This window comes from Engystomops pustulosus, chromosome 1, assembly GCF_040894005.1.
Source record: "Engystomops pustulosus chromosome 1, aEngPut4.maternal, whole genome shotgun sequence".
NCBI lineage: Eukaryota > Metazoa > Chordata > Amphibia > Anura > Leptodactylidae > Engystomops > Engystomops pustulosus.
The window spans coordinates 53,285,853-53,313,685 of NC_092411.1; the positions used below are offsets into that span (position 1 = coordinate 53,285,853).

At 43.0% G+C, this 27,833-nt stretch overlaps 1 protein-coding gene across 3 annotated transcripts in view; it reads left to right on the top strand.

Moving 5' to 3' along the window:
* Positions 1-27,833, top strand: part of CAMK4 (calcium/calmodulin dependent protein kinase IV) — a 148,331-nt gene that overhangs the window by 69,356 nt on the left and 51,142 nt on the right. For all 3 annotated transcript variants that reach the window (XM_072140580.1, XM_072140571.1, XM_072140589.1), the window contains exon 2: positions 16,278-16,356. In XM_072140580.1, the coding sequence (XP_071996681.1) occupies positions 16,278-16,356 (79 nt within the window). The remainder of the gene's footprint in view (positions 1-16,277; positions 16,357-27,833) is intronic.

Consider the following 27,833-nt stretch of genomic DNA (forward strand, 5'->3'; position numbering starts at 1 on the left):
GTAGGACAGGGGAGTTACAAGTAGAGGATACTGGAGGACAGGAGACCACAATATGAGGGAGGATTGAGGGCAGGGGGCCACAGTAAGAGGAAGAGTGGAGATAGGAGTACATATTATGTATAAATTTGAGGAACTATATAGAAGTGCTAAATCAAATGTAAACAGAGAATAAAATGGGATTTTGTATGTTTACACATTCTTTTAATTGCAAAGTCAGACAGATAACTGGCGCAAGAGCTTTAATAAACATGGGCCACATTTCCACTACCAGACAGAGAATCTCTGTAAATTAGAACTTCAAAGTTTTATTCATTACCGTTAAAAATGGAATTTCAAAACGCTAAAATTGACACTCTGAGCTGAGACAACATCCAATTAACACCTGAAACACAAATTTTAATTAACGGTTTCTGGAGATTCTTCATCTTGAAGTTGAATCTCTTCTTCACCATTAAGATGGTTTCACCACCAAGAAACAAATGTATAATATAAACCAGGTTTCTTTTCAATTTAGCCGGTTAGGTGATTGATTCTGCCCTAAATGACAGATGGATATAAAATGCACCAATAAGATGTTTGCAGTATATATGGCTAAGGCTGGGTTCACACCACATTATTTGCCATTCATTGTAAGGACACGTCAGAAGGGCTCCAACCTGTATGCCTATACATTGGTATACGCCGTATGGGAGTGTACATCGGCAGCAGCCCATAATTGGTTGCTGGCGATGAACAGGACGTTCCCCCAGTGATGTCACTGTCCTAATATGGACAGTGACATCACTGGATCCTCCCTCCTGCCAAGCAACTTATGCGCTCAACGAGACTCTGGGGAGAGATGCAATTGCTGCATCCGCACCCCATAGAAATCCATTGCCCCAGGTGAGCACATACTTCGTTTAGGTGGTGGCTGCAGGATAAAAAGAGCTTGCTAAGCCTTTCCATCCGACATTTTTGGCAGACAGAAGGGTGCGAACCGAGCCTTATAGTTGTATATGAACTGGAGAAAAGTCTGTAATTCAAAAGTAGAAAATCCTCATTTGACTCCTAGGAGAGTTAGTAAGAGTCCTGAACTCTGTTCACATGCAAGCACATATATATATATATACACTCACCGGCCACTTTATTAGGTACACCTGTGCAACTGCTCGTTAACACTTAATTTCTAATCAGCCAATCACATGGCGGCAACTCAGTGCATTTAGGCATGTAGACATGGTCAAGACAATCTCCTGCAGTTCAAACCGAGCATCAGTATGGGGAAGAAAGGTGTTTTGAGTGCCTTTGAACGTGGCATGGTTGTTGGTGCCAGAAGGGCTGGTCGGAGTATTTCAGAAACTGCTGATCTACTGGGATTTTCACGCACAACCATCTCTAGGGTTTACAGAGAATGGTCCGAAAAAGAAAAAACATCCAGTGAGCGGCAGTTCTGTGGGCGGAAATGCCTTGTTGATGCTAGAGGTCAGAGGAGAATGGGCAGACTGGTTCGAGCTGATAGAAAGGCAACAGTGACTCAAATCACCACCCGTTACAACCAAGGTAGGCAGAAGAGCATCTCTGAACGCACAGTACGTCGAACTTTGAGGCAGATGGGCTACAGCAGCAGAAGACCACACCGGGTGCCACTCCTTTCAGCTAAGAACAGGAAACTGAGGCTACAATTTGCACAAGCTCATCGAAATTGGACAGTAGAAGATTGGAAAAACGTTGCCTGGTCTGATGAGTCTCGATTTCTGCTGCGACATTCGGATGGTAGGGTCAGAATTTGGCGTCAACAACATAAAAAAGAATGGATCCATCCTGCCTTGTATCAACGGGTTCAGGCTGGTGGTTGTGGTGTCATGGTGTGGGGAATATTTTCTTGGCACTGTTTGGGCCCCTTGGTACCAATTGAGCATCGTTGAAACGCCACAGCCTACCTGAGGATTGTTGCTGACCATGTCCATCCCTTTATGACCATAATGTACCCAACATCTGATGGCTACTTTCAGGAGGATAATGCGCCATGTCATAAAGCTGGAATCATCTCAGACTGGTTTCTTGAACATGACAATGAGTTCACTGTACTCAAATGGCCTCCACAGTCACCAGATCTCAATCTAATTGATGTGGTGGAACGGGAGATTCGCATCATGGATGTGCAGCCGACAAATCTGCGGCAACTGTGTGATGCCATCATGTCAATATGGACCAAAATCTCTGCGGAATGCTTCCAGCACCTTGTTGAATCTATGCCACGAAGAATTGAGGCAGTTCTGAAGGCAAAAGGGGGTCCAACCCGTTACTAGCATGGTGTACCTAATAAAGTGGCCGGTGAGTGTATATATACAATGAAAATCTTTAACATGCTTCTCAATGATCTACAATATCAATTATCCTTTGAAAACCTAATGGAAACTTCAGTTTGTAACAAGATCCCCAAATGAAGTTTAATCAGGAAAATATTAATACATTGCACACCCCATCCTTCATGTACTCGCATGTACTTTCTTGATAATTGCAGCTAATTACCTCCAGAGAATTTAATTGGATCCTCTCGCTGACAGCTTGGCAGTTGCAGAGCCCACGCTGTCTCTACAGTGAATGGGTTTTTGCAAATATGTTAAGAGCCAGCAAAGTCTTTAGTTGCAACAAACAAAATGTATCTTCATTCCGTAGCAATGTGATTTCAGTACAGCCATTTGTAGAGTAATTATAGGCTATAAAGTTTACATTTAGAATTCCCTAATTACTACTTATCCAGCAAAACTGGAGTCTTTTTCTGTGGTGCATTTTGAGTAAAACTCCTGAAGTTCTGCTGCAAATTTTAATTTTCAAAATTGGACTGGATAAATAAATACTATGGGGCTTAAAGGAAATCTACCACCATGGATCTACCTAAAAAAGTAGATCAGGTGGTAGGTGCATCTATTGGACGAGAGGATAGCCCTTCCGCAATCTTTTTAAAAGTTTTATTTATTTTATTATTTTTCTAATATGCAGATTTTCTAAAGATGCTTCTGGGGCATGGAGTAACCAGAGCTGAGGCTACACGGCGCGGCTACTCCACGCCCCAGTAGCCTTTTTGTTCCTCCTACCAGAAATCTTCATTGCACAGCTATGAGGAGCTGCGCGCCCTCGTCCGCAAAACCTGCCGTCTGTGCATGCGCAGTAGCTTTGGCTTCGGAGCAGTGACCGCGCAGCCGCGGGCCTGCTGTTCTGCACGTGCAGATTTCTGGTAGGAGGATCAAAGAGGCTACTGGGACGTAGAGCAGCCGCACCCTGTAGCCTCAGCTCCGGCTACTCCACGCCTGAGTAGCCTCTTTAGAAATCTGCATATTAGGGAAATAAAAGTTATAAAAAGATTGCGGGGACGTGAGGATTAGCCCTTAAAAGGGCTATCCTCATGTCCAAAAGATGCACCTACCACCCCATCTACCTTTTTATAGGTAGATCCGTGGTAGTAGGTTTCCTTTACATATAAATAGCACTTGCGATTATTTTCCTATCTCCTGTCCCTGCTCCAGTGCAATTGCTGCAGCCACAGCCGGCCTAAGCCACTTGATTCATCTTACTGCGGTGCATGGCAATGGGGATATCACATCTGTTTGTGTGTTTCTATAACGAATAAAGATGTATTTTGTTACATAAAGCATTGATGGATTATGTTATATAAAGCAATGTTTCAGCCATATAGTTCAGGAATATAGTCCTGAGCACCAGCTCCTTGAAGGAATGTCCTGGATTTGGAGAGGATAAAGTTGAGGGTCACAAAAATTATAAGGGGCATGGGGGATATAATAATTATAATCTTTATTTTTATAGCGCCATCAGGATACCGAGAAGTATTCATGAATGTCAAAAATCCTAGTGGTTTTTGGGGCACATACTGCAATTGCTAGTTCCATAGTAGTAGGGTCCCTAGACTGCACACCTTTTTTCAGGTAGTCTTGACAGACTGATCTTAGCTGCATTTTAATGAAGGGCAGGTAACCCCATCCCTTCACCCTAATACCTAGCCAGTAAGAGTAGCGATTTAAAGAGGTCATGAGATCTTCAAAACCTCATCACCAACTTAATCTGACTAATTCTTTGCAGATTTCTTGTTAACAATATGCATCACATGCCTCGTTACCTTGTCAATGTGGTTTAAGTTCTGGTGCCACGTTGGGAGGATCCACCATCCTCCAAGAGCAAGATCAATTTATGTCATGAATTATGTTTTAAGATGCACCCTATCTGCAGCTCAAACCACCTCAGACACAAGATAACATGATTAGCACCTAGTCCCTAGGCAAAATGTTTTCACAACAAACCCTCCCCCCCCCCCCCCCCGCTGTGTCCTCTGTCCCATGAATAGCAAATGTAAATTGATTTAGACTTTCCATCACCGAATGCCATGCAGGTAACGGAGGTCTGTAAAATGGCTGCTTAGGAGTACGTCAGAACCATACTACAAAGCCAACTTGATCATAATTCATACATTTAAATTTCTTGTCAATTAATCTGTGATCAGCATCCTCTGATATTCCTGGGGTGTCGAGTCAGGAGACCAAGAAAATAGATATTAGACAATTGGCCCAACATTTCATAATGGAATTGTTGGATTTGTAAATTCACCCCGGAAAAAGATATAACATAATTAGGAAATATGTTCCCAACTTTCCACCTTGATCCAGGCCCCTTTCACATGACAAAGGGGGCGGATTCACGATGACACCATGGTCATTTTCAAGGAGATATAATAGGTTTTGTAGAGCTGTCCAGGATTTCATTGGTTCTCTTCCGGGGATCTCTTTGCCAGTCTAATTAGTGAAAGGTCTGTTTTTCTTTATTTTATCCTTTCTATTTTATTGTCTTGCTTTGATTTACGTCTATTTATTAATTTATGCAACCTATAAGCATTGTACCTTTTGTATATTAAATTGTCCTTTTATAAGTTTTTCCTTGTTGCTCTATACGTTCCCATAAATCTGGAGAGGTGAATTACCGCTAAGCCTTGTTACTCTGTGAGTGTCTGTGTGCAGGCAGTTAGCTATAGGTAGTGTTTGTCCAGGTGAACTGTATAGTACCTAGATGACTGAGTATCTGGGTGAATGTGTGTGGTCCTGGTGTAGGTGTCTCATAAGCCATAATTACAAGTGTTGGCAGCTGTATGGAAAAGTATCTGATTGTATTGGCCAGCAGAGTGGCTCTGTGCAGTAGCATTACATAAGCACTTATGTGGTAGGGGGGTACATAGTGTGTAGTGCATCCCCAGGGCTGTGCATGTGTGGTATGGAGTGTCAGGGATTTTGATGCATTTGGTTTCCCTGACAGGTGCAGGAATCTAGTGGATGCCATCTTGCATAGGTGGGCGGGTTGTATGTGCTAAATTGTGCGACTCCCTTGTGCAAGTGTACCTGTGATGTAACTCGAGTGGGGATTTATCACAATTTATTACATACCTGTAAATGGCCTTTTAGAAAAAAATATGGTACAAATCTCTTCCTTGTAAAATCATTCCAAAAGTCAAAAAGAAGTTTTAACCTCCATAGACAACAAGGCCTCTTTACTTTAATAACAGTGAATTTGTGGAACAGTTGAGCTCAGGAGTTGGACACATCTCTTCACATTTATAATACTTCTACATTTTGAAGGTGAAAGTAGTGGAAATATGTGGCATTCATTTTAAAACAGTCCCTAGTCTGCTCCCCTTTCCATATTGATACATATGTATAAGAAGTGCCAAGTGTGATAATATTACCAATTATACATCAGGAGAGAATCAAATGAGCAACAGATTGTACCACCTTTGCCTGCTAGGAGGGACAGTATAATGACCTGTCTCACTATATTCTCCTACAATATATAAGTGACAGAAAGTGAAATATAGAAGATAAAACAGCACTTAAGGTCTCAAGGAATCAGTCAGATTGGGGTGCTCAAAGCTATTAGTCCTTGTAATCCGTAATGTAGAAAGGCAGCAGAACTCCTTAGATAGCAGTAAAACAAAGGTGTATTCTTTATTCACGGATTTATGCAATGTTTGGACATAAGGAGGCTAAACTGTCATCTCCACCATTATTACTGTATCATCTCATCAGTAATATGTATGACAAGTTTTGTGCTCAGCTCGGTGGAGAGTCTATGGCGGTCATTTATCTTTACTTTTTCCCCTCCCGTTGGTGTTTTTCACCTTTTGGCTGTGTAATGGGTGTTTTGTGCCTATTTTGTGTTTTTTTTTTGGGGAATGTTACTAAATTCGCCATGTAACCATTGTGTGTATTTGTCATTACATTGCGCCTTTTTACAGATGTTTGCGCCTTATTTTACATTGATTTGCACCAATATATGGGCACAAATAATTGCGCAATAACACGCCAGTCCTGACATGCTTAGGAAAGGCAACGGTATGAATTGCAAAAATATTGCACCTTTTTTAAAAATTTGTTTGTAACAAGGCTAAAAAAAAAACTGCATTTGACAAAGAGGCAACATATCAAAGACAAATGAGGTGCAAAAAATTGACCCACAACAGGCGCAATAAGAGCTCAGAAAAGGAGGAAATAAGACAAATGACTCCCTATGTTCTTCAGCAGGAAAAAAAGAGATTTCTGGTCCAATCCAAAAATTCATGTAATTTTTATCAGGTTACATATAGACCACATGTCCTAAGTGACATGGAGTTTTCATTTAGTAAGCGATAACTAAACGCTCTCTGAGGAACTAGGGATATAAGAAAAAGGAAAAACTATTTACCTATGATATATGCAAAAGGGTGGATAGTGAATAGTCCATGAAGGTTTTATTGCATATAAAGACCATTTCACCCATTTAAGTGAATGAATGTGAGACAATGGGGCTCACTTACTAAGGGTCCGCGGACCGCGATTCTGTTGGGTTTCCAGTATATTTCCATTTTGCACTGAATTGCCCGCACACAATCCGATTGTGGTGCATCAGCGCCGGCTTGCATGCGACAGGAATCGGGGGGCCTGCCGTCGGACTACCTAACGGAATTTTGTCGCAAGATTAAGCACTCACATACACCGGGAAGAAGAAGGTGAACTCAGGCGGATCTCAGAGCGGAAGCGACACATGCAGGAAATTGGACGCACGACCTTAGTGAATTGTGGCAGACCTGAATCCTCGTTGAACAACGCACCGCGGGATTGCGACAAGACCGAGTAAGTTAATCTGCCCCAATGTACTCGTACAATGATTTTCGGCTAAGATGAAAAAGTTTGTGTGTCTGTAGAGTAATGGAACTTTGATTAAGGTAAATGGGCTTGGAAATTAGATTGATTGTGACAGAATCCTAGATTTCCCTGGAAAGGTGGTATTCAAAGGTGTTTTGAGCCAGACTTCAGTGCTAAACTCTCTGCCTCCATGACTTTATACCAATCTTACTTCAAAGTTGATTTTCTGGATGATGCCACCAGGCTATGAAAGAAACATGATCTGGAATGTGTTTAGCTGTTTGATAACATATTGACAGTGGTTTATTAGGTCAATCTTTACTGACAGGTTCCCTTGAAATGTTTATTTTCAGTGGATAAAAATCATATTTCAGGGGGACAGTTGCAATCAAATGAGGTATATCATTCAGCATGTTGTACCAGATGACAGGCCCCCCTAGCTGTACTTAAAGGGGCCTGTCATCTGATACATCATGCTTAATGAGGTACCTCATTTGTTTAAAACTGTCCCCCTACAAAAAGATATAAAACATGTAAACAAAATAAGGATGGAGAACAATATGGGTGAAAACTGAGATAGCATATACAGAATTGCATACACAAAAGAATAGTCAAGAACGATAGCAAAAAAAAGCACAGACAATAGATCTAGCAAGAAAATCTATTTAACCAGCAAAGAAAATAGTGTACATAGGGCAGTGATGGCGAACCTTTTAGAGCCTCAGTGCCCAAACTTCAACCAAAAGCCACTTACTTATTGCAAAGTGCCAGCGTAGCAATTTAAGAAGTAATGTATTTTTCTTAGTTCATTGACAACTTTCAATCCTTCAGCCTCCCAAGGACACCAGCCCAGTTGAAAGGAGGAGGGAAAATTTATCTATCATTGTAGGAAGATTCAGCAGGCAGATTCTTTGAGTTCTGTCTGGTGAACTTCATTCTGGGGTGATGGTCTGGTTGCCCACAGAAAGTGCTCAGAGTGCCGCCTCTGGCACCCGTGCCATAGGTTTGCCACCCCTAACATAGGGTATTTATCAGAGTATGACATGCTCCAGGTGGGAGATGCAGAGTAGGAGCATGTTACCCATTGCTGGAGTTTACCGAGAGCCAGACTAGGTAGGCAATCAGTAACAATTGTTGATTAAATTATTATTTTTCATTTTAGATTAGATAACAGATTTTATTTGACTTTTCATCCACTACATATATTGTATTTTTATTTTCATACCGATGAGTAATAGCGCTTATAATAAAGTCTAATCAATGGGAAATATTTTGTGTGGGCCAAATGCAGTCCAGGTAGAGAAGACTCTAAAAGCAAATGTTTGTCAGATAGACAGCAATGATTCAGAAATGAAAAGTTGAGTCACCTTGTTTTTCAGGAACCGATTAACTTTGTTTGATTGTTAATACTTGAGTTCACAATGCTCAGCAGGTACAGATATGTTCACTTTGAACAGTTTACATACACATCATTTTAGAGCAAATTTACCAAGCGGTAATTTGGATTATATACTTGACAAACTATTCATTTGGGAATGCATTAAATTCTAGGACGTAATTGAAATAATTTTTTAATCCCTAACTGTTTCAGTGTAAAATCTTTAGGATGATTTTAATATCACACATAACCTGTAGAAAGTAGCGGCTATTTTTTGGAATCTAGACAGCATCTTTTCATTCAACACAGTACAGCCCCACCTACCTGAGTAACTTCTGTAGTATTCAAACAGAAGCCTCCTACAACATTGACTCATAGAAAAGGGGGGGGGGCTGTGCCCCGAATAGCCAAGAGTCCAGCTACAATCTTGGAATACAAAATGCTGCTAATAACAATGAGCTAGTGGACAATTAGTATTTTTTGCTGGACAAATCTATACAAAATTTTTCCGTCTTCATCTCTTATGTGCAGGCATGGAAAGCTAATGTATAATACTCATCTCTGCACTCTTGGGTCTTCTGTGTTATTTGTGGTTCTCCCGACACCAGATTCCATAGTGTGAATTTTGACCTGTTGGATAAGTGAATTGCAATTATTATAACTGTGAATATACCTGCCAGGGCTCTATTATTTACACTGGACATGGTATATTGATCCTCAGTGGTTACTGGATGAAGTTCCCTTTCAGTCACTGTGTAATTTGAAATAAGTGTCTTTCCTGTGTAGAAGAGCTTCAGTGTGAAGTGACTGTCATATTGTGTGACACAAAGATAACTCTCAGTTGAACCACTTGCTACTTGTAATAAATTGCACATTTCAAAGAGGCAGATTGTTCTCAGGGAAGGAACCGCTGGGTAATTTTTATGTAATAATAAATTTCTGCCTGGTTTATGGCAGTAGATAGAGAGAAGGAACATCCTGTTAGATGTGCACACTGAGCAGGACCGAGTGCAGCAATAACCGGCTCCTTGGAGAATTCTATGTATCATTTACCTCGGAATGTCTGCATTACAGTTTATTGTTATTGTTTCGTGCTCATCTTTCCCAGTCTTTTTAACAAAAATAGAGCAAAGTAATTGACAGGCAGAAAAGAAAACTTACTTTTTAGTTGTAGCCATACTATATACTATCCACACACACTCTGTGGTGAAGATTTATTAAACATTTCTAAAAGTTAGACAGTGCAGAGTTAAACAGTCTTGAGCTGCTCCAGATTTATCCAATTGGGATAAATCCACTGAATGATATACCTGGTGTATTCTATGTCTTGTACAGGGGTGGGCCATTAAGTTTCCCATGGGGCCACATGAGAAATTGGAATGGTTTTAGAGGGCCAGACTAATATACAGTACTTAAGTCAGTTCTACCCAATACCCAATGCCCCCTCTAATTATGTCCCCCTTTATTAAGCTCCCATTCACTATGCCTCTTATCATTATACCCTTATTCATAATGCCCCATCTCATTAAACCCCCATTCATAATGCCTCTTCTCAATATGTCCCCATTCATAATGCCCCATCTCATTGTGCCCCCCAATAATAATGCCCTCTCTCATTATACCCCCATTCATAATGCTTCTTCTCATTATGTCCCCATTTATAATGCCCCCTTTTCATTATTCCCCCATTTATAATGTCACCTTTCATTATGCCCCCATTTATAGTGCTCACTCTCATTATGCCATCTTTAATAATGCTCCCTCCCTTGCCTCATTATTTATAGTACCCCCTCTCTGTATGCCACTTTTAGAATACTCCTTCCATATTCATATAGATATGTCTCTGTTTCCCCCTGGTGCAACTCTGGACTATACTACTTTTGGATAGATAGAGGCTAGAGATGGATAAAAGATAAATGATGTACAGTGGTGTAACTAGAAGCTGATGGGCCCCAGTGCAAAGTCTGCGCCAGGCCCCCGACTATAATGTATGGTTTATAGTAACAGTCTTCTCATATGGGAAAGTGACACCATAAGGGCCTCCTAAGCCTCTTGGGCTCGGGTGCGATCGCAACCACTGCACCCCCTCAAGTAACGCCCCTGATGATGGATAAAAGATAAATATGGATAGACAAACTTTCTCCTTATACAGATGTGCAAATCTATCTATGGAACACTCATGTAAGAGTGAATCATTTGTAAATGGCAACAATCTGAATTCACAGATATGCAAATTCATAATGAAGCAGCTGGATCATTATTTTCAACATGACAGATCTGTTCGGTAAGTGAGATTCTTTAACACTGAGAGGGCTAAATATAAAATGTGATAGATTGCACTTTGAGATTCGTTTAATAAAATGTGTAATTGAAATTTGCTTTATACAAAACAAGACCTTATAAAGGTTGAATGCTCAGTTCATGGTGTCGATTGATACCTGTATAAAACTTTCCTACTCGTGTTCTTAGTATATTCTTTATGGGAAAAAGTTGTCTCTTGAACAAGGACGCTTTGATGGTATGGCAAATTAGGCCTTTAACTGAAAATGGAATCACAAGGAGCAAATTTTAAGGTCAAAATTGTGGCTGTTTAATGTGAGCTCTTTAAAGGGTCACTTTTTAAAGAACTGCATAAATAGATAGTAAAAGACACTTTGTATTATTTCTTATTGCTCTTTTCTCCACTTATTTTGTCACCTATTATCCCTCCTTATGAGACAGACACTCACTGAGGTGTGAGATTACATCAATCTTTATGGAGAGGGTTGGGAGAGTAGTGATTCACAGAAGAAAAGTGTAATGACCAGTGTCATAAAGGGACCTCATATGGATAGCAGCTGACCCAGTGCGCCCAAAGACACCGGTGTGTCACACTGAGGGATCAGGCAAGCAAATGGTCAGAGACAGTCCAGGCAGCAAAGTAGCAGAATCCAATAACAGGCAGAGGCAGCACTAGTTCAGGAACAATCTGGAGGATTACAGATCAAGATGGTGGTTTGATTGTGGTTTGAGAGCAAAGCCTAGTCAAACAGGAAATCCAAAGCAAACACCCTTGGAACACTCAAGGACCTCCCATTGGGGTAGGGGTATCTTTTATCATTAGAGGTATGCACCATAGATGTGGCCAGAGGCCTATTGGCAGAAGACTCATAGGGTATATCATCTAAAAGAGTGGCATTCATGGTCAGACAGTAGTAGCATGGCATCAACCACTGGGCGCCGCCACCGTTACACAAAGTCTCCTCCCAGTAGCTGAAAGTGCACAGCAAACTCACAGATAAAGCTGCAGAAATGCTTGATAATGAAGATTACAAGTCGAATAATAACTAAAACCACTTTAGTCCTCATGTACACATACTGGATTACTGGTTCCAGGAAAATTTGTTGAAAGGTTAAACATGTTTTAAGGGTGCATATATGGCAACATATTTCACCACAACGGAATTTCTGTAAGTGGGCTGAAAATGTGAGAAATACTGGAAATCAGAATATTTCTATGGATCTTTGGATAATTTGTGCCCCTCTTAGTCTTCAACTAACCACCATCACCAACTTACCATCAGACAGCTGTCATTAACCCCACTTCAATGTGACTACATAAAAATATACTTTGACACATCATTTTGTACAATATTCCATTTTTTGTGCATTCCTCCTTTCCTCATAGTCATGTAATTTCTGTATATCTTAATATACAGAAATGATGATTGTAGATAATTCTCCTCACTTCATTCTACTGGAGACTTATTGAATTGGTAACAATGACAATCTTTGCAACTCACATCACATGAATGCTGTCAAGGGTATACAATCCTTTACAATGAGGGCGATTTATGGCATTTATGGAGTGTGGGCGCTGGTATGCTTGCTGTGACAGTGTGTCTCAATGAATGGGAAGCAACTTCCGAAAGGTAGAGAACGTACTAATTGGAGTGGCATCGTTTCGTTAAGGCAACCATTGTATGTTTCCAGCCAGAATGTATTGAAAATGTTGTCATCTCATTACATGACATTTCCGACACAGTGGTTGAATCTTAATAAAAATAGCTGAGTTGATTCTCCTGGAGAGTGGGAGGAAGATATAATGAGATCTGCCCTGTCATTTGTCTCTCAGATGTAGCATGGCATTATCTGTAGTCAGTGCTGGCAGAAGCTCCTTGTCAGTGTTAAAATGAACGGTTTGTTCCGAGAACCTTGAATTAATACAATGAAACAGGACAAATCCTACACGGCAATGATGTCTGATAGGGTTACAAATTGGAAGATAAGCCACTTAACTCTTACTGTACAACTTACCGTGGGCAGGTGCATTCATAGTCATAGACAGCCCTATATGGACAACAGGTTACATTGCCTGACACGTACCCTTAAAGGTCCCTGAATTTATGACAATACCACATTGTTGGGGGGTTGGTGATGTCACATGATGTAATATCATCAAGACTAGACCCTGCTAGGGTGACTAGTACTGGGACTTTCGGTCACCTATCTTACAGGTGTTGTGTAGTGTGCAACCATAGTAAGAACATTACTATAGCCAGTCACTGTCTCTGGTTAATTCATTATTTATAATGTCATTAGGATGTTTTTTTTAATAGGCTTCTTGCCCTCTTCTAGTTCACCAACTACAGCTGATCATTACTTCAAGGTGTAAAATTTATCTTATATTTGGATACCTTTTACATGGTCAGTGACACAATTTCATTATATTACTTATATCAAACAAGACTTTTTAGCAGTGCACTAAGGGTGAGATACATTTTTTTCTTTACCAGGTTCAATGTTTTTTGGTCTTAGTCTCACTCAACCACTCTCAAAGCAAATTTGTGACCAAGAATGTAATTTTTAGCTAGTGTTAAGTTCTAATAACCTATGCTGTGCTGATTTTAAAAATGCATTCTGAATCATTTCAATATTTTTTATAAATTTAATTCACATTACCTGGCTCCCTGCCAGCAGCTTGTGGTAAGTCCTGGGGGAGGAGAAGCTGCAGCCTGTGTGTGCTTGTGTCTCAGTCTCTTCATGCATTCTTCCTCTACTTTATCTGTCTTAATGCACATGACAAGAAGTAGGGAGGAGTGAGGGAGTGGGATTAGTATGGAGAGGAGACTGATACAGGCACACACAGACTGAAGCTGCCCCCTCCCTGGGACTCACCACACACTGCTGGCAGGGAACCAGGTAATGTGAATTACACTTAGAATAGAATAGAACAAAACTTTATTAATCCCGTTGGGATTTTTTTTTAGCATTACTACTACAGGCTAGTCATTAAACAGAATACTACAGAACGAACAAGGCAGAATTACATTACAACACTACTTTGCACAGGAAGAGGTGGGGGAACGGGGTGACTTAGTCCTTTGTTTTCACCACTATTTGGTTATACAGTTCAATTGTTTTTGGGACAAAGGAATTGTGGAATTTTGTGGTACTGCTGCACATCTGGCGATAGCGATTTCTTTTGTTGCTTCAGTAATATGCCATGTAGTTGGTGGGTGTTGTTTGTCGCAATAGTGTCACATTTTGTCACAGTGTAATAGTGTCACTAGAATCTGCTGTGCCAAACTTCTTATAATAGATTCAGCGTTTCCCCAATGGTGCTCTGGGCTCTCCCGATTACATTGTTGAGCCGGTTTTCTTCTTTACTGTTTAAGCCACCTCCCCAACAGACAACAGCAAAGAACAATTGTGTTGTAAAAAATGTTTACTATTATGGTAGGACTTAAGCTTCCTCAACAGATGTAGCCTGGTCATCGCTTTGCTACAGGCCCAGTCATTGCGTTCTCCATTCCACACACCCAGGTACCTGTAGATGTTGACCCGATCTGTTGCTTGTCCATTGATCCTAATTGGTTGTATGGCTGTTTTGTTTCTCTTCAGATTGCTAACCACTGTTGATAAACAGTCTGTTTCTTTCCACCTAAAAAAGTTGCTGATAGTATTTCTGTATTGCTTGTTGTTGCCCCCGTTGATGCACCCCACAACTACGGAGTCATTTTTGTAGGTGGCAGGAGTCCGAGTTGTATCCAAAGTTTGATGTGTAACAGTCTAATGGAAGCCTGATAGGGCATGGTGGGAATATGCCTAATTGAAATCCCCATTACTATGATCAAACAATGGGAATGTTTTTTTTCTGTTGTTCACTGGTACCATCATTGAGAATTTCACAGAATCCCCCATCTGTCTGTGTCTGCAGATAGGGGGGGGTGTACACAACAGAGACAGATAATAAGGGAGTATGCCAACTATTAATAGCTAAATATTTACACAACATTGTTGTTTCTTGATGGGGTACTGATTGGGGTGGCTCCATTTGTTGTTAATGTAGAGCATCACACTTTCCGCTTTTACTTTTCCTCATAGACATCCTGGGGGATATTTATCATACGCTGGCGCTCGTGCGCCAGCTTATGATAGCCCCGCCGCTACAAATTCGCAGCCCGATACATCAAGAGGCTTCTGCCTCTTGATGTATCGGGCTGCCAGTTGCGCCAGGGCTGCAGGGCCTGGCGTAGAAAAAAACGCAACCGGCGACTTTTCACGTTTGAAAAGTCGCCGGCAGCAGCGAGTGCGCAGGCGCGGGGACAGTAACGCCCACGCCGGCCCACTCCCGTCCGGCCGCGCCCCACGCTTGGCAGGCCGCGCCCCCCCTTCACGCCCCTTCACGCCCCACTGGCGTGAAGGTGGCGGTTTGGGGAAAATAATCGCAAAAGCTAGCAATAAGCTAGCATTTGCGATTTTTTCAGGGCCTCTGCGCCACTGGCGGTGCGCAGAGGTCCTGATAAATATCCCCCCCTGTCTCTATCACCTTTGTAGCCAGGGATGTGTATACTTGAGTCATTGAGAATTGATTCAGAATGCTGACAAAGACATTTTTAAAATCTGCATAGCATAGGCTATTGGAACCTGTCACCAGCTAAAAATCACATTCCTGGTGACAGGTGCACTTTAAGTGAAGTGACAATCTGTCTAGGGAGACCAAGATTGATTGAAGAAAGATTTAAGTAAGAGTAAATTTAAGCTTTTTTTCCTGGAAAGATATACTGTATTTCATTGTTTATTTTGATATTTACAGGTGTTGATCATTTATGCGAAGTTTCAAAATTACCCCTGTGCTTAAAATATTCAACTAAATACTGTTTAATCTTATGCCCATTAAAAAAATAGAATAGAAAAATAGAAAATTCCAGGCACTTTCACATCTATTGTTTCAGGTTCAGTTAAAGGGGCTGTCCGAGGTGGAACACATATGAGACAGACAGCATCTTTAAATATTGTTCACAGCATCACTTTCCATTTACAGGCGGTCCCCTACTTAAGAACACCCAACTTACAGAGAACCCCTAGTTACAAACGGTCCTCTGGATTTTGGTAATTTGCTGTACTTTAGCCTTAGGCTACAATGATCAGCTGTAACAGCTATCACAAGTGTCTGTAATTAAGCTTTATTGTTAATCCTGGTTCTTATGACAACCCAACATTTTTTTTAATCCAATTCTCACAAAGAACAAAAAAAATTGGCTGGGGTTACAATTATAAAATATACAGTTCCGACTTACATACAAATTCAACTTAAAAACAAACCTACAGAACCTATCCTGTACATAACCTGGGGACTGCCTTTATATACAAGTATTTACTACAATGTAGAAACTGTGTCTTGATCATTGAAGCCTAGCATGTTAACTGATAGCTTGGACTTTCACTTTGTGGTAACTTACTCCTTTTCCCTTTAGGGGTGCAACATCGGTGGTGTACAGATGCAGGCAAAAAGGAACCCAGAAGCCTTTTGCAGTCAAAATGCTGAAGAAAACTGTAAGTGTTTACATAGAAACTATTTTAATGATGAAGTTGTTTTTAATAAGTAAACTAATGATTATCCATAATATTAAAAAATGTAATCCCGACTGATACAAAAATAAATGACTAAGGTCTCTTGCACATGAATGTGTAATGGGGCTGTCAGCTTGCCTTTTTCCAGCTAAATCATGACCCTATTATTTTCTATGGGCTTGCTGATGGTGTGGTGCATGCACCATGTATACAATGTGCCTTGAACAAGCTAACTTTGCACACTGCAAAAGATAGACCAGTTCCTATTTCTGCCTGTGTTTGCAGTCCCAGAAGTCATTTCCTATTGACATTGGTGGTCAAACAATGCCAAATGAACGGCAAACACGGGATCAAATTCCCCAGCTTGCAGCCCACAAAGTCCAAATGCTTGTGTGCATGTGGCCTTACTCTCAGACTGCATAGGGAATTACAATCTGATAAGTGGGGGTCCCATTCTCACTAATTAATGGACAGCAGGTTGAACATGTGTCCTGCACCTTTATTCAATATCTAGGGGAGGCCTGAAAACTACTAAACACATCATTCAGATATCTGCCAGAAGACACACAGGCCTAATGATCTGAGGTCTCTTTCCCACAAGTGAGTTTGATGCTTCCACATCTCACCACACTGACATGATGTGCTTGCTGGAATACGTGGCTCCAACGCTCAGCAACCAGAACTGAACTGACATGCTGAGCTCAGTTCTGGTTGTGGAACGCTTGGGCCAGATGTTCCAGTAAGCACATAATCCAAGTTTGATGTGACTTAGATGCATCAAACTTGCTCAACAAAGTAGCATGCACTGCCAGGCAGGTACCGTGGACCCATAACTGAACATACACAGCAAACTAACAGATAAAGGTGCTAATATTAGATACAAGTCATATAATAACCAAAAACAATGTTATACACAGCATTCGGATATCTACCACACTTATGTTCATAGTCTAGGGGAGTGCTAGGCAAAATAGGGCCTCAAAACTAAAATTTGTCTATGAAACAGACATCATAGCGGAAACCTGATGGATCCCAATATTGTCAAATGTATCTTTTGGGCTCCACTGGTCTCCATTATGTAAATATTAGTTCTTCTGCTCTCATGATGAAATAGAAAAATGGATATAAGTGGACCATTAATAGTACAAAAGTGGTAGGCGAAAAATACAATAGGCTCCAGCATTGGTACCTGAAAACCCCAAACATAGCCTTCCCTACTACTTATAACACTATTTATACTCTTCACTGATTTCATAATTTTTGACAAAATAGTTATCAGTACAATGTCTCCAAACATAGAGAGGAAAAACCAATAATTATGATATAACCTATGATCTTTTATGACCCATGACCATTTTTCAATTGGTTGTTCAACATCCATTTAATGCTTGCAGAACGTTTCAGCTAGGAAACCTTATCAAGGTAACTCATAAGTCGTGTCTGTGGTGAAGTGGAAATTTAGACCATGTTCACATTTCCGACAACAGTTTCCTTTATTCTCTATTAAAGGAGCTGAAAAACTGAAATCACAGTTAACGATTCCTCATTTTATCTACAATAAGATCCAGATGGACCCAAGAGGCTATAATAGGGTCACTTAGCATTCCATTATGGTTGATCAAAGACCTGCATGTGAACATTTACTAAGGGCTGTGCGCCAGTTTTCTGTCGGACTTTCCATGCTCTTTCTAGTGCAAACTGCTTGCACAGGTATGTAATAATACATATGTGTTCCACGTGACCCTTTTGTGGCGCATGCTGCACTTATTTGACATGCGCCACTGCACTGAAAGCGCGTGTTATACACGGCCCATGTTAAAGATGCACCATAAAAAAGTTGTGCACTAAGTTTGGGCAGTGGAGGTAGCGCCAGATTCATGAAGAACGCGTGATAGAGATCCTGAATCTGGCACCCTCTGCACTGTTGATAGGCAAACTGCATATAGTAAATGTGCCCCATAGTCTTTTAATCTAGTTGATTACTAACATAATTAAAAACTAGAGATGAGCGAACATACTCGTCCGAGCTTGATGCTGGATCGAGCATTAGCGTACTCGTAACTGCTCGTTGCTCGGACGAGTATTTCGCCTGCTCGAGAAAATGGCAGCTCCCGCCGTTTTGCTTTTTGGCGGCCAGAAACAGAGCCAATCACAAGCCAGGAGACTCTGCACTCCACCCAGCATGACGTGGTACCCTTACACGTAGATAGCAGTGGTTGGCTGGCCAGATCAGGTGACCCTGGGATAGACTAGCCGCTGCCCGCGCTGCTCGGATCATTCTCTGTCTGGATGCCGCTAGGGAGAGAGCTGCTGCTGGTCAGGGAAAGCGTTAGGCTGTTCTATTAGCTTACTGTTAGGCAGGAGTGATTCTCCAACAAGAACCCAACAGCCCTTCTTAGGGCTACAATAACGTTATACATTTTTTTTTTTTATTATTTGCAGCTAGTACCATATTGTGAGGAATTAGCAGGGGGACTTGCTACCGTTGTGTTTAGCTCTTAGTGACACGCATATCCACCTCAAACACCAAAGTGGGAAAATTTATTAGGGGTTTGAGTAGAATTAGGCACAGTCTGCCAGTTTCTTTTTAGTTTACGTTTATTGTTTTAATAACTCAGTGTCATCTCATCTTGCATAGTAGTGTGCTGTAATACTTGGCTAGAAAATAGCCATAGGAGAATACAAACGTCTTACTTACGCCTACAGTAGCGTTATATATATTTGATTTCTGGTTGATCTGCTGGTGGCTGTAGTTGTTGCAGTGCATCTACTAGTAAATTGTGAGCAATTTGGAGTCAGACTTGCGACCACTGTGTTTTAGTGACGCACATATCCATCGCAAAGACCGAAGTGCGAAAATTTATTAGGGCCCGGGGTTGTATTTCAATTAGGCACAGTCTGCCATTTCCTTTTTTATTTTACGTTTATTTTTTTCATAACTCAGCGTCATCTCATCTGGCATAGTAGTGTGCTGTAATACTTGGCTAGAAAATAGCCATAGGAGAATACAAACGGCTTAATTACGCCTACAGTACCGTTATATATATTTGATTTCTGGTTGATCTGCTGGTGGCTGTAGTTGTTGCAGTGCATCTACTAGCAAATTGTGAGCAATTTGGAGTCAGACTTGCGACCACTGTGTTTTGCGCTTAGTGACGCACATATCCATCGCAAAGACCGAAGTGGGAAAATTTATTAGGGCCCGGGGTTGTATTTCAATTAGGCACAGTCTGCCATTTCCTTTTTTATTTTACGTTTATTTTTTTCATAACTCAGCGTCATCTCATCTGGCATAGCAGTGTGCTTTCATACTTGGCTATAAAATAGCCATAGCAATAGGATAGCATCGTTTGGTTTTAAAAACTAAAAAACACAAAAAACAAACAAAAAAAAAAAAAAGTTAAAAAAAAAATTCAAGTTATAACTCTCATTTTCAAAATGTTTAACCCGAGGGCTAGGGGTAGAGGACGAGGGCGGGAACGTGGGCGTCCAACTACTGCAGGGGTCAGAGGCCGTGGTCCTGGGCGGGGTGAGACACCACCTGCTTATGAGGGAGCAGGGGAACGCCGCAGAGCTACACTCCCTAGGTTCATGTCTGAAGTTACTGGGAATCGTGGTAGAGCACTGTTGAGGCCAGAACAGTGCGAACAGGTGATGTCGTGGATTGCCGACAATGCTTCGAGCAATTTGTCCACCAGTCAGTCTTCCACGCAGTCCACCCATGTCACCGAAATCGGCACTCCTCCAGCTCCTGCACCTCAGCCTCCTCCCCCCCAGTCTGCCCCCTCCCAGCAAAATTTGGCATTTGAACCGGCATACTCTGAGGAACTGTTTTCTGGACCATTCCCACAGTCACAAACCACTTGTCCGGTTGCTGATGAGCAATTTTCCGATGCCCAGGTTTTCCACCAGTCGCAGTCTGTGGGTGATGATGACCTTGTTGACGTACTGGAAGAAGTGTGTAAAGAGGTGTCCGACGATGAGGAGACACGGTTGTCAGACAGTGGGGAAGTTGTTGTCAGGGCAGGAAGTCCGAGGGGGGAGCAGACTGAGGGATCGGAGGATGATGAGGTGACAGACCCAAGCTGGGTTGAGAGGCCGGGTGAACACAGTGCTTCTGAGACGGAGGAGAGTCCTCGACCAGAACAGGTTGGAAGAGGCAGTGGTGGGGCCAGACGGAGAGGCAGGGCCAGAGCTGGTGCATCAGCGCCAAATGTGTCAAGTAGTGAAGCTCCCGTGGCAAGGGCTCCTGCGGCGAGGGCTAGATTTTCAGAAGTCTGGAGGTTCTTTAAGGAAACACCGGATGACCGACGGACTGTGGTGTGCCACATTTGCCAAACCAGGATCAGCAGGGGTTCCACCACTACTAGCTTAACTACCACCAGTATGCGCAGGCATATGAATGCTAAACACCCCACTCAGTGGCAACAAGCGCGTTCACCTCCGGCCGTGCACACCACTGCTCCTTCCCCTGTGTCAGCTGATAGTCAGCCCCCTGCCCAGGACCCTGCCACAAAAACCCCATCGTCGCCTCCACGATCCTCCACAGCATCCACCAGCGTTCAGCTCTCCATACCCCAGACGCTGGAGCGGAAACGCAAATATAGTGCAACCCACCCGCACGCCCAAGCCCTTAATGTGCACATCTCCAGATTGCTAAGCCTGGAGATGCTGCCCTATAGGCTAGTAGAGACCGAGGCCTTTCGCAGCCTCATGGCAGCGGCCGCCCCTTGGTATTCGGTCCCCAGCCGCCACTACTTTTCCCGATGTGCCGTCCCAGCCCTGCACCAGCACGTGTCAGACAACATAATCCGTGCCCTGACCAACGCCGTTTCTGACAAGGTCCACCTGACCACGGACACGTGGACGAGTGCTGCCGGGCAGGGCCACTATATATCGCTGACGGCACATTGGGTTAACTTGGTGGAGGCTGGGACCGAGTCTGACCCTGCGGCTGGTCATATACTGCCGACGCCGAGGATTGCGGGGCCTACCTCGGTCCAGGTGTTTCAGGCCTACTATGCCTCCTCCTCCTCCCACCCCTCCTCCACCTCCTCCTCCGAACGACCATCCGTGGGCATGGCGCCATCAGTCGGTAGCTCTAGGCACAGCAGCAGTGCCGTCGCTAAGCGACAGCAGGCGGTGCTCAAACTGCTGAGCCTAGGCGATAAAAGGCACACCGCCCAAGAACTATTACAGGGCATCACGGCGCAGACTGATCTGTGGCTGGCACCGCTGAACCTGAAGCCAGGCATGGTTGTGTGTGACAACGGCCGTAACCTGGTGGCGGCTCTGCAACTCGGCAGACTGACACATGTGCCATGCCTGGCCCATGTGTTAAATCTGATAGTTCAGCGTTTCCTCAAGACATACCCCAATCTGTCTGATTTGCTCACGAAGGTGCGCCGCATCTGTGCGCATTTCAGGAAGTCCAGCACAGATGCTGCCACTCTCAGGGCAGCGCAGCGCCGCCTCCAACTGCCCCCTCACCGACTGTTGTGCGACGTGCCCACGAGGTGGAATTCAACACTGACCATGTTATCCAGAGTTTACCAGCAGCGCCGAGCGATTGTAGACTGCCAGATGTCAACTTCCACCAGAACTGGTAGTCAGGTCAGTCAGCTTCCTCAAGTCTACAATGAGGAGTGGACGTGGATGTCTGATATCTGTCAGGTGCTGAGTAACTTTGAGGAGTCAACACAGATGGTCAGTGGCGATGCCGCCATCATCAGCCTCACCATCCCGCTGCTTGGCCTGTTGAAAAACTCTCTGGTCAGCATGAAGTCGGAAGCTTTGCGCTCCTCACAAGAGACGGGGGAAGAAGATTCCCTTGTTGATAGCCAAAGCACCCTTAGGTCTGTTTCTCAGCGCATATCGGAGGAGGTGGAGGTGGAGGAGGATGAGGAGGAAGAGGAGGAGAATGTTGGCGAGACACAAGAGGGGACCATTGTTGAGTCCTTCACTGTTGAGCGTGTATGGGCAGAAGAAGAGGAATTGGAGGAGTTGGAGGAGGAGGAAATGGACAGTCAGGCCAGTGAGGGGAGCGAATTCTTACGCGTTGGTACTCTGGCGCATATGGCAGATTTCATGCTAGGCTGCCTATCCCGTGACCCTCGCGTTCAAAGAATTTATTCCAGCACCGATTACTGGGTGTTCACTCTCCTGGACCCACGGTACAAGCAAAATCTTTCCACTCTCATCCCTGGAGAGGAAAGGAGTGTGAGAATGCATGAATACCAGCAGGCCCTGGTGCACAAGCTGAAACAGTATTTCCCTTCTGACAGCGCTAGCGGCAGAGTGCGTAGTTCTGCGGGACAAGTAGCGAGGGAGAGTAGGCGAGCAGGCAGCTTGTCCAGCACTGGCAAGGGTACGCTTTACAAGGCTTTTGCCAGCTTTATGTCACCCCAGCAAGACACTGTCACCTGTCCCCAGTCTCGGCAGAGTAGGGCTGATCTTTACAGAAAGATGGTGAGGGAGTACGTAGCTGACCATACCATCGTCCTAAATGATCACACAGCTCCCTACAACTACTGGGTTTCAAAGCTGGACATGTGGCACGAACTGGCGCTGTACGCCTTGGAGGTTCTTGCCTGCCCTGCCGCTAGCATCTTGTCCGAGCGGGTTTTCAGTGCAGCTGGTGGCATCATCACCGATAAGCGTACACGCCTGTCGACTGACAGCGCTGACAGGCTGACGCTTATCAAGATGAATAAAGCATGGATTTCTCCTAATTTCCAATCTCCAGCAGGTGAAGGAAGCTCAACCTGAATAATTTATCCACTCCTCCTCCTCCTCCTCCTCCTCATTTTCCTCCTTCTCCTGCTCTTTGTACAGTAAAGCAGAGGAAACTGGCTATTTTTTGACAGGGCCCACTGGCTCTACCTATAGTACTTTATGCATTTAATTTTTCTGGAGGGCCACCGACCCGGTCCTCTGTTTTAAACAATTTTTGGGAGTGCCACATACAGGCACTCAATCTATTCAATTTTTCTGGAGCTCCACCTACCTGCTCCTCTGGTTTGAAAAATTTTTTGGACTGCCACATACAGGCACTCAATCTATTCCATTTTTCTGGAGGGCCACCTACCTGCTCCTCTGGTTTGAAAACTTTTTTGGACTGCCACATACAGGCACTCAATCTATTAAATTTTTCTGGAGGGCCACCTACCTGCTCCTCTGGTTTAAAAACTTTTTTGGACTGCCACATACAGGCACTCAATCTATTCCATTTTTCTGGAGGGCCACCTACCTGCTCCTCTGGTTTAAAAACTTTTTTGGACTGCCACATACAGGCACTCAATCTATTCCATTTTTCTGGAGGGCCACCTACCTGCTCCTCTGGTTTAAAAACTTTTTTGGACTGCCACATACAGGCACTCAATCTATTCAATTTTTCTGGAGGGCCACCTACCTGCTCCTCTGGTTTAAAAACTTTTTTGGACTGCCACATACAGGCACTCAATCTATTCCATTTTTCTGGAGGGCCACCTACCTGCTCCTCTGGTTTGAAAAATTTTTTGGACTGCCACATACAGGCACTATCCAAATTGAATTGTCTCCATAGCAGCCTCCACACGTTGTCTCCATTGCTACCTCCAAAAGTCGTCCATATAGCTGCCTCCATACATCGTCCCTTTATCAAACGAGGTTTGTCAGGCCGAAATTTGGGTTGTTTTCATGGATTCCACATCAAAGTTGTTAACTTTGTCGCCACCCTGCTGTGTTATCCACAAAATACACTGGCAAACTTTTACCATTTACGAATATTATTTCAGCGCTTCTTGCGCATCTGTTTACATTCCCCTCACCCGCCATATCCCAAACTTATAAGAACGCTACTACACTTGATCTTATACAAAAGGTTCTTAGAAGTTCTGTTTGGGGAGTAGCCTAGAGACAGGGGCTTGGATTGGCGAAAGCTCGCCTGGCAGCGGAGCGCCAGCTCCATGCCACGAAACAACTAACATAGTTTTAACTGCAGCACCTTTAATCTACTACTAGTTCACTGCCTCCATACATGCCCGCCTTATCAAACGTGCTGTGTCAGGCAGAATTTTGGGTTGTTTTCATGGCTTCCACAACAAACTTGTTAACTTTGTCGCCACCCTGCTGTGTAATCCACAAAATATACTGGCAAACTTTTACCATTTACGGATATTATTTCAGCGCTTCTTGCGCAGATGTTTACATTCCCCTCACCCGCCATATCCCAAACTTATAAGAACGCTACTACACTTAACTTGGTGCAGGCTGGGACCGAGTCTGACCCTGGGGCTGGTCATATACTGCCGACGCAGAGGATTGCGGGGCCTACCTCGGTCCAGGTCTCAAAGGCCTACTATACCTCCAAATCCTCCCACCCCTCCTCCACCTCCTCCTCCTCCGAATTACCATCCGTGGGCATGGCGCCATCAGTCGGTAGCTCTAGGCACAGCAGCAGTGCCGTCGCTAAGCGACAGCAGGCGGTGCTCAAACTGCTGAGCCTAGGTGATAAAAGGCACACCACCCAAGAGCTATTGCAGGGCATTCCACATCAAACTTGTTAACTTTGTCGCCACCCTGCTGTGTAAGCCACAAAATATACTGGAAAACTTTTTTCATTTACGGATATTATTTCAGCGCTTCTTGCGCAGATGTTTACATTCCCCTCACCCGCCATATCCCAAACTTATAAGAACGCTACTACACTTGATCTTATACAAAAGGTTCTTAGAAGTGCTGTTTGGGGAGTAGCCTAGAGACAGGGGCTTGGATTGGCGAAAGCTCGCCTGGCAGCGGAGCGCCAGCTCCATGCCAAGATCCAACTAACATAGTTTTAACTGCAGCACCTTTAATCTACTACTAGTTCACTGCCTCCATACATGGTCCCCTTATCAAACGAGCTGTGTCAGGCAGAATTTTGGGTTGTTTCCATGGCTTCCACATCAAACTTGTTAACTTTAACGCCACCCTGCTGTGTAATCCACAAAATATACTGGCAAACTTTTATCATGTACCGATATTATTTCAGCGCTTCTTGCTCACCTCCTTTGGTTCCTCTCTGCCACCCATTGGTTTGAAGCCTGAGTCCATTTAGGGTATGTTGCCATGACACACTCTAGCCTGCCGCTGCTGCCGCTGCCTCTGCATGCCGTCCCCTATAGTGTCAGGGTCAATTATTGGATGTTTTAGATGCTATCTAGCCTCATTCGGTCACTCTGTCATGGCCATGCTGTTGCCCATAATTTTGGCATAATGGTGCGATTAAGCAGCCTCAGAGGCATCCATGCATGCTGTCCCTGCTGTTTCCTGTCCATTTCCGTGGTGTTTCCATCCTTTTCTGAGGTTCCCAGGTGTTTGGTCAAGCTTCCCTGTGCAGAGCCTTGGTCCCCTTGAAAAATGCTCGAGTCTCCCATTGACTTCAATGGGGCTCGTTACTCGAAACGAGCACTCGAGCATCGGGAAAAGTTCGTCTCGAATAACGAGTACCCAAGCATTTTAGTGCTCGCTCATCTCTATTAAAAACCCTTAGGGCACTTTCACATTGGCTTTGTTTTTCGTGTCTATGGTTCATTGATTTCCACGGACGCCTCACAAAACCATTGATTTCTATTGGTGTTTTCACATTGGCTTCTATTTCCACTGTTCCATTGTCCATGAACATAATTATGAAACATGTTCTATTTTTTCATGGATGCCGATCATGGAAGGCAATAGTCTAAGGGTCCACAAAAAAAAACTGATGAAACACCTGAAAAAACAGCTGTGATGTTTTCAAAGCAATGTTAAACCTTCAGGTTTTTTGCATACACAGACACAAAACGAATGCTTCATGGAGATGAAACAGAAGAAAAACGGAGACTAAATGCAACGGAGGCACAACTAAGGCTGAGCACCAAAGCCAATGTGAAAGAGACCTAACAGTGGTCTGCAACAACTAACAATAAGTGAAAAGTAAAATAAATAACAATTTTATGTTCTCGAAATAAAATATTTAGATGCAGAAACACTGTAAAGTCAGGAAGAAATAACTAGGTTGTGAATGATACATTTTAAACCAGCATGTAGAAAGGCTAATGTTGGCGTTTTAGCTGTTGCAGAAAAGGCTTCGTAGGAGTTGAGCATTTATTTGATAAAATATAATGAAGTGCTTAGTTCGGAACATAGTAGGCTGAGTAACACAGGATGTCCTGTGGATAGCGCTATTTATTTTTGAGTGTTCTGTTCATAACTTTGCCCTGAGTTCATGGGTAGCGGATGTAATGAGATCTGCTGTGTGTTGTGTCATTTAAGTTTCAATTAGAAAACAGCAAGTGCTCTCTTATTTTTATACACTGAATTATTAGACTGGAATAACCTTAGTGCAAAATAGGTACCTCCGAAATATCCTTATCCTAGTAATGAAACTTAAAGACTGGGGCTAGATGATAAGGAGTCATGGATATGTCCATTGACAATCTTTCTATTTGTTGAGACCCATTGTGAGCAGATTGCAGCTTTATGTTTCATACAATTAAAAATAAATACTAGAAAATCATACATTACCCTGTACTCAAAGATGTCAACCTACTGAAATACCACTTGGCTTTCTTTAAATGGGTATTTTTACTTACTTATGACCTGATATGTGATCGATATCGGGTTGGTGTGCATCTTATATTGGGTGCACAGTTTCGTTTTTATTTGTCTGTGATTATTCCAATTATATTGATATGTCATAAATAGAAGATAGGTACCAACACATATTGCAAGGACGGTTGTCCGCTGACCTCCTTCCCAAGTTCAGGCTGCACAAAGATTTGGCTGTGCATGCATGGCCACTCTCCATTGGGGTGAATGGGGGTCCCGACAATAGCGACAAGAGTGCATATATTCCACTATTTGCAGCCCTCAATTACACATGAATAGGGAAATAATTGCAGCAAAGGGGTCAGATGACGACTGTTCTTACTACAGAAGCCGAAAAAGGGTTTTCTCACTTGTGTAAGATCCTCACAGATAATTATATCCCCTCTAACCACGGGCACGCTATTGACACCACAACAAACAGAGACTTCTAAAAAACTGATGCCGGACAACCCTATCAAGTGTTACATACTAAGTAACTTAGAATACTTTTGACGTTTATTGCATTGCTAAAAACTTTGATAATAGAAGTGAAAGAATTTGATAAAGTAGAGCAAGAGGACAGGGATGTATATTTTCTAATAAATAGCTGCTGACGGGTTCAATACAAAGTGTATTTTTCACATGGAAAAAATTATTGGTAACCCTCGTTTAGTGAAAGAAAAACCAACAATGGTCACAGAAATAACTTGAATCTGACAAAAGTAAAAATAAATTAAGTTTCTATAAAAATGTAGACATGAAAGACAGACATTGCTTTCCAACCATGCTTCACTAAGAATTAGGATGGTACCAAAAAAATGTGAACAAAGGGACATTCCGTGTCCACTAATTAGGTGTCTACATTCTTGTAA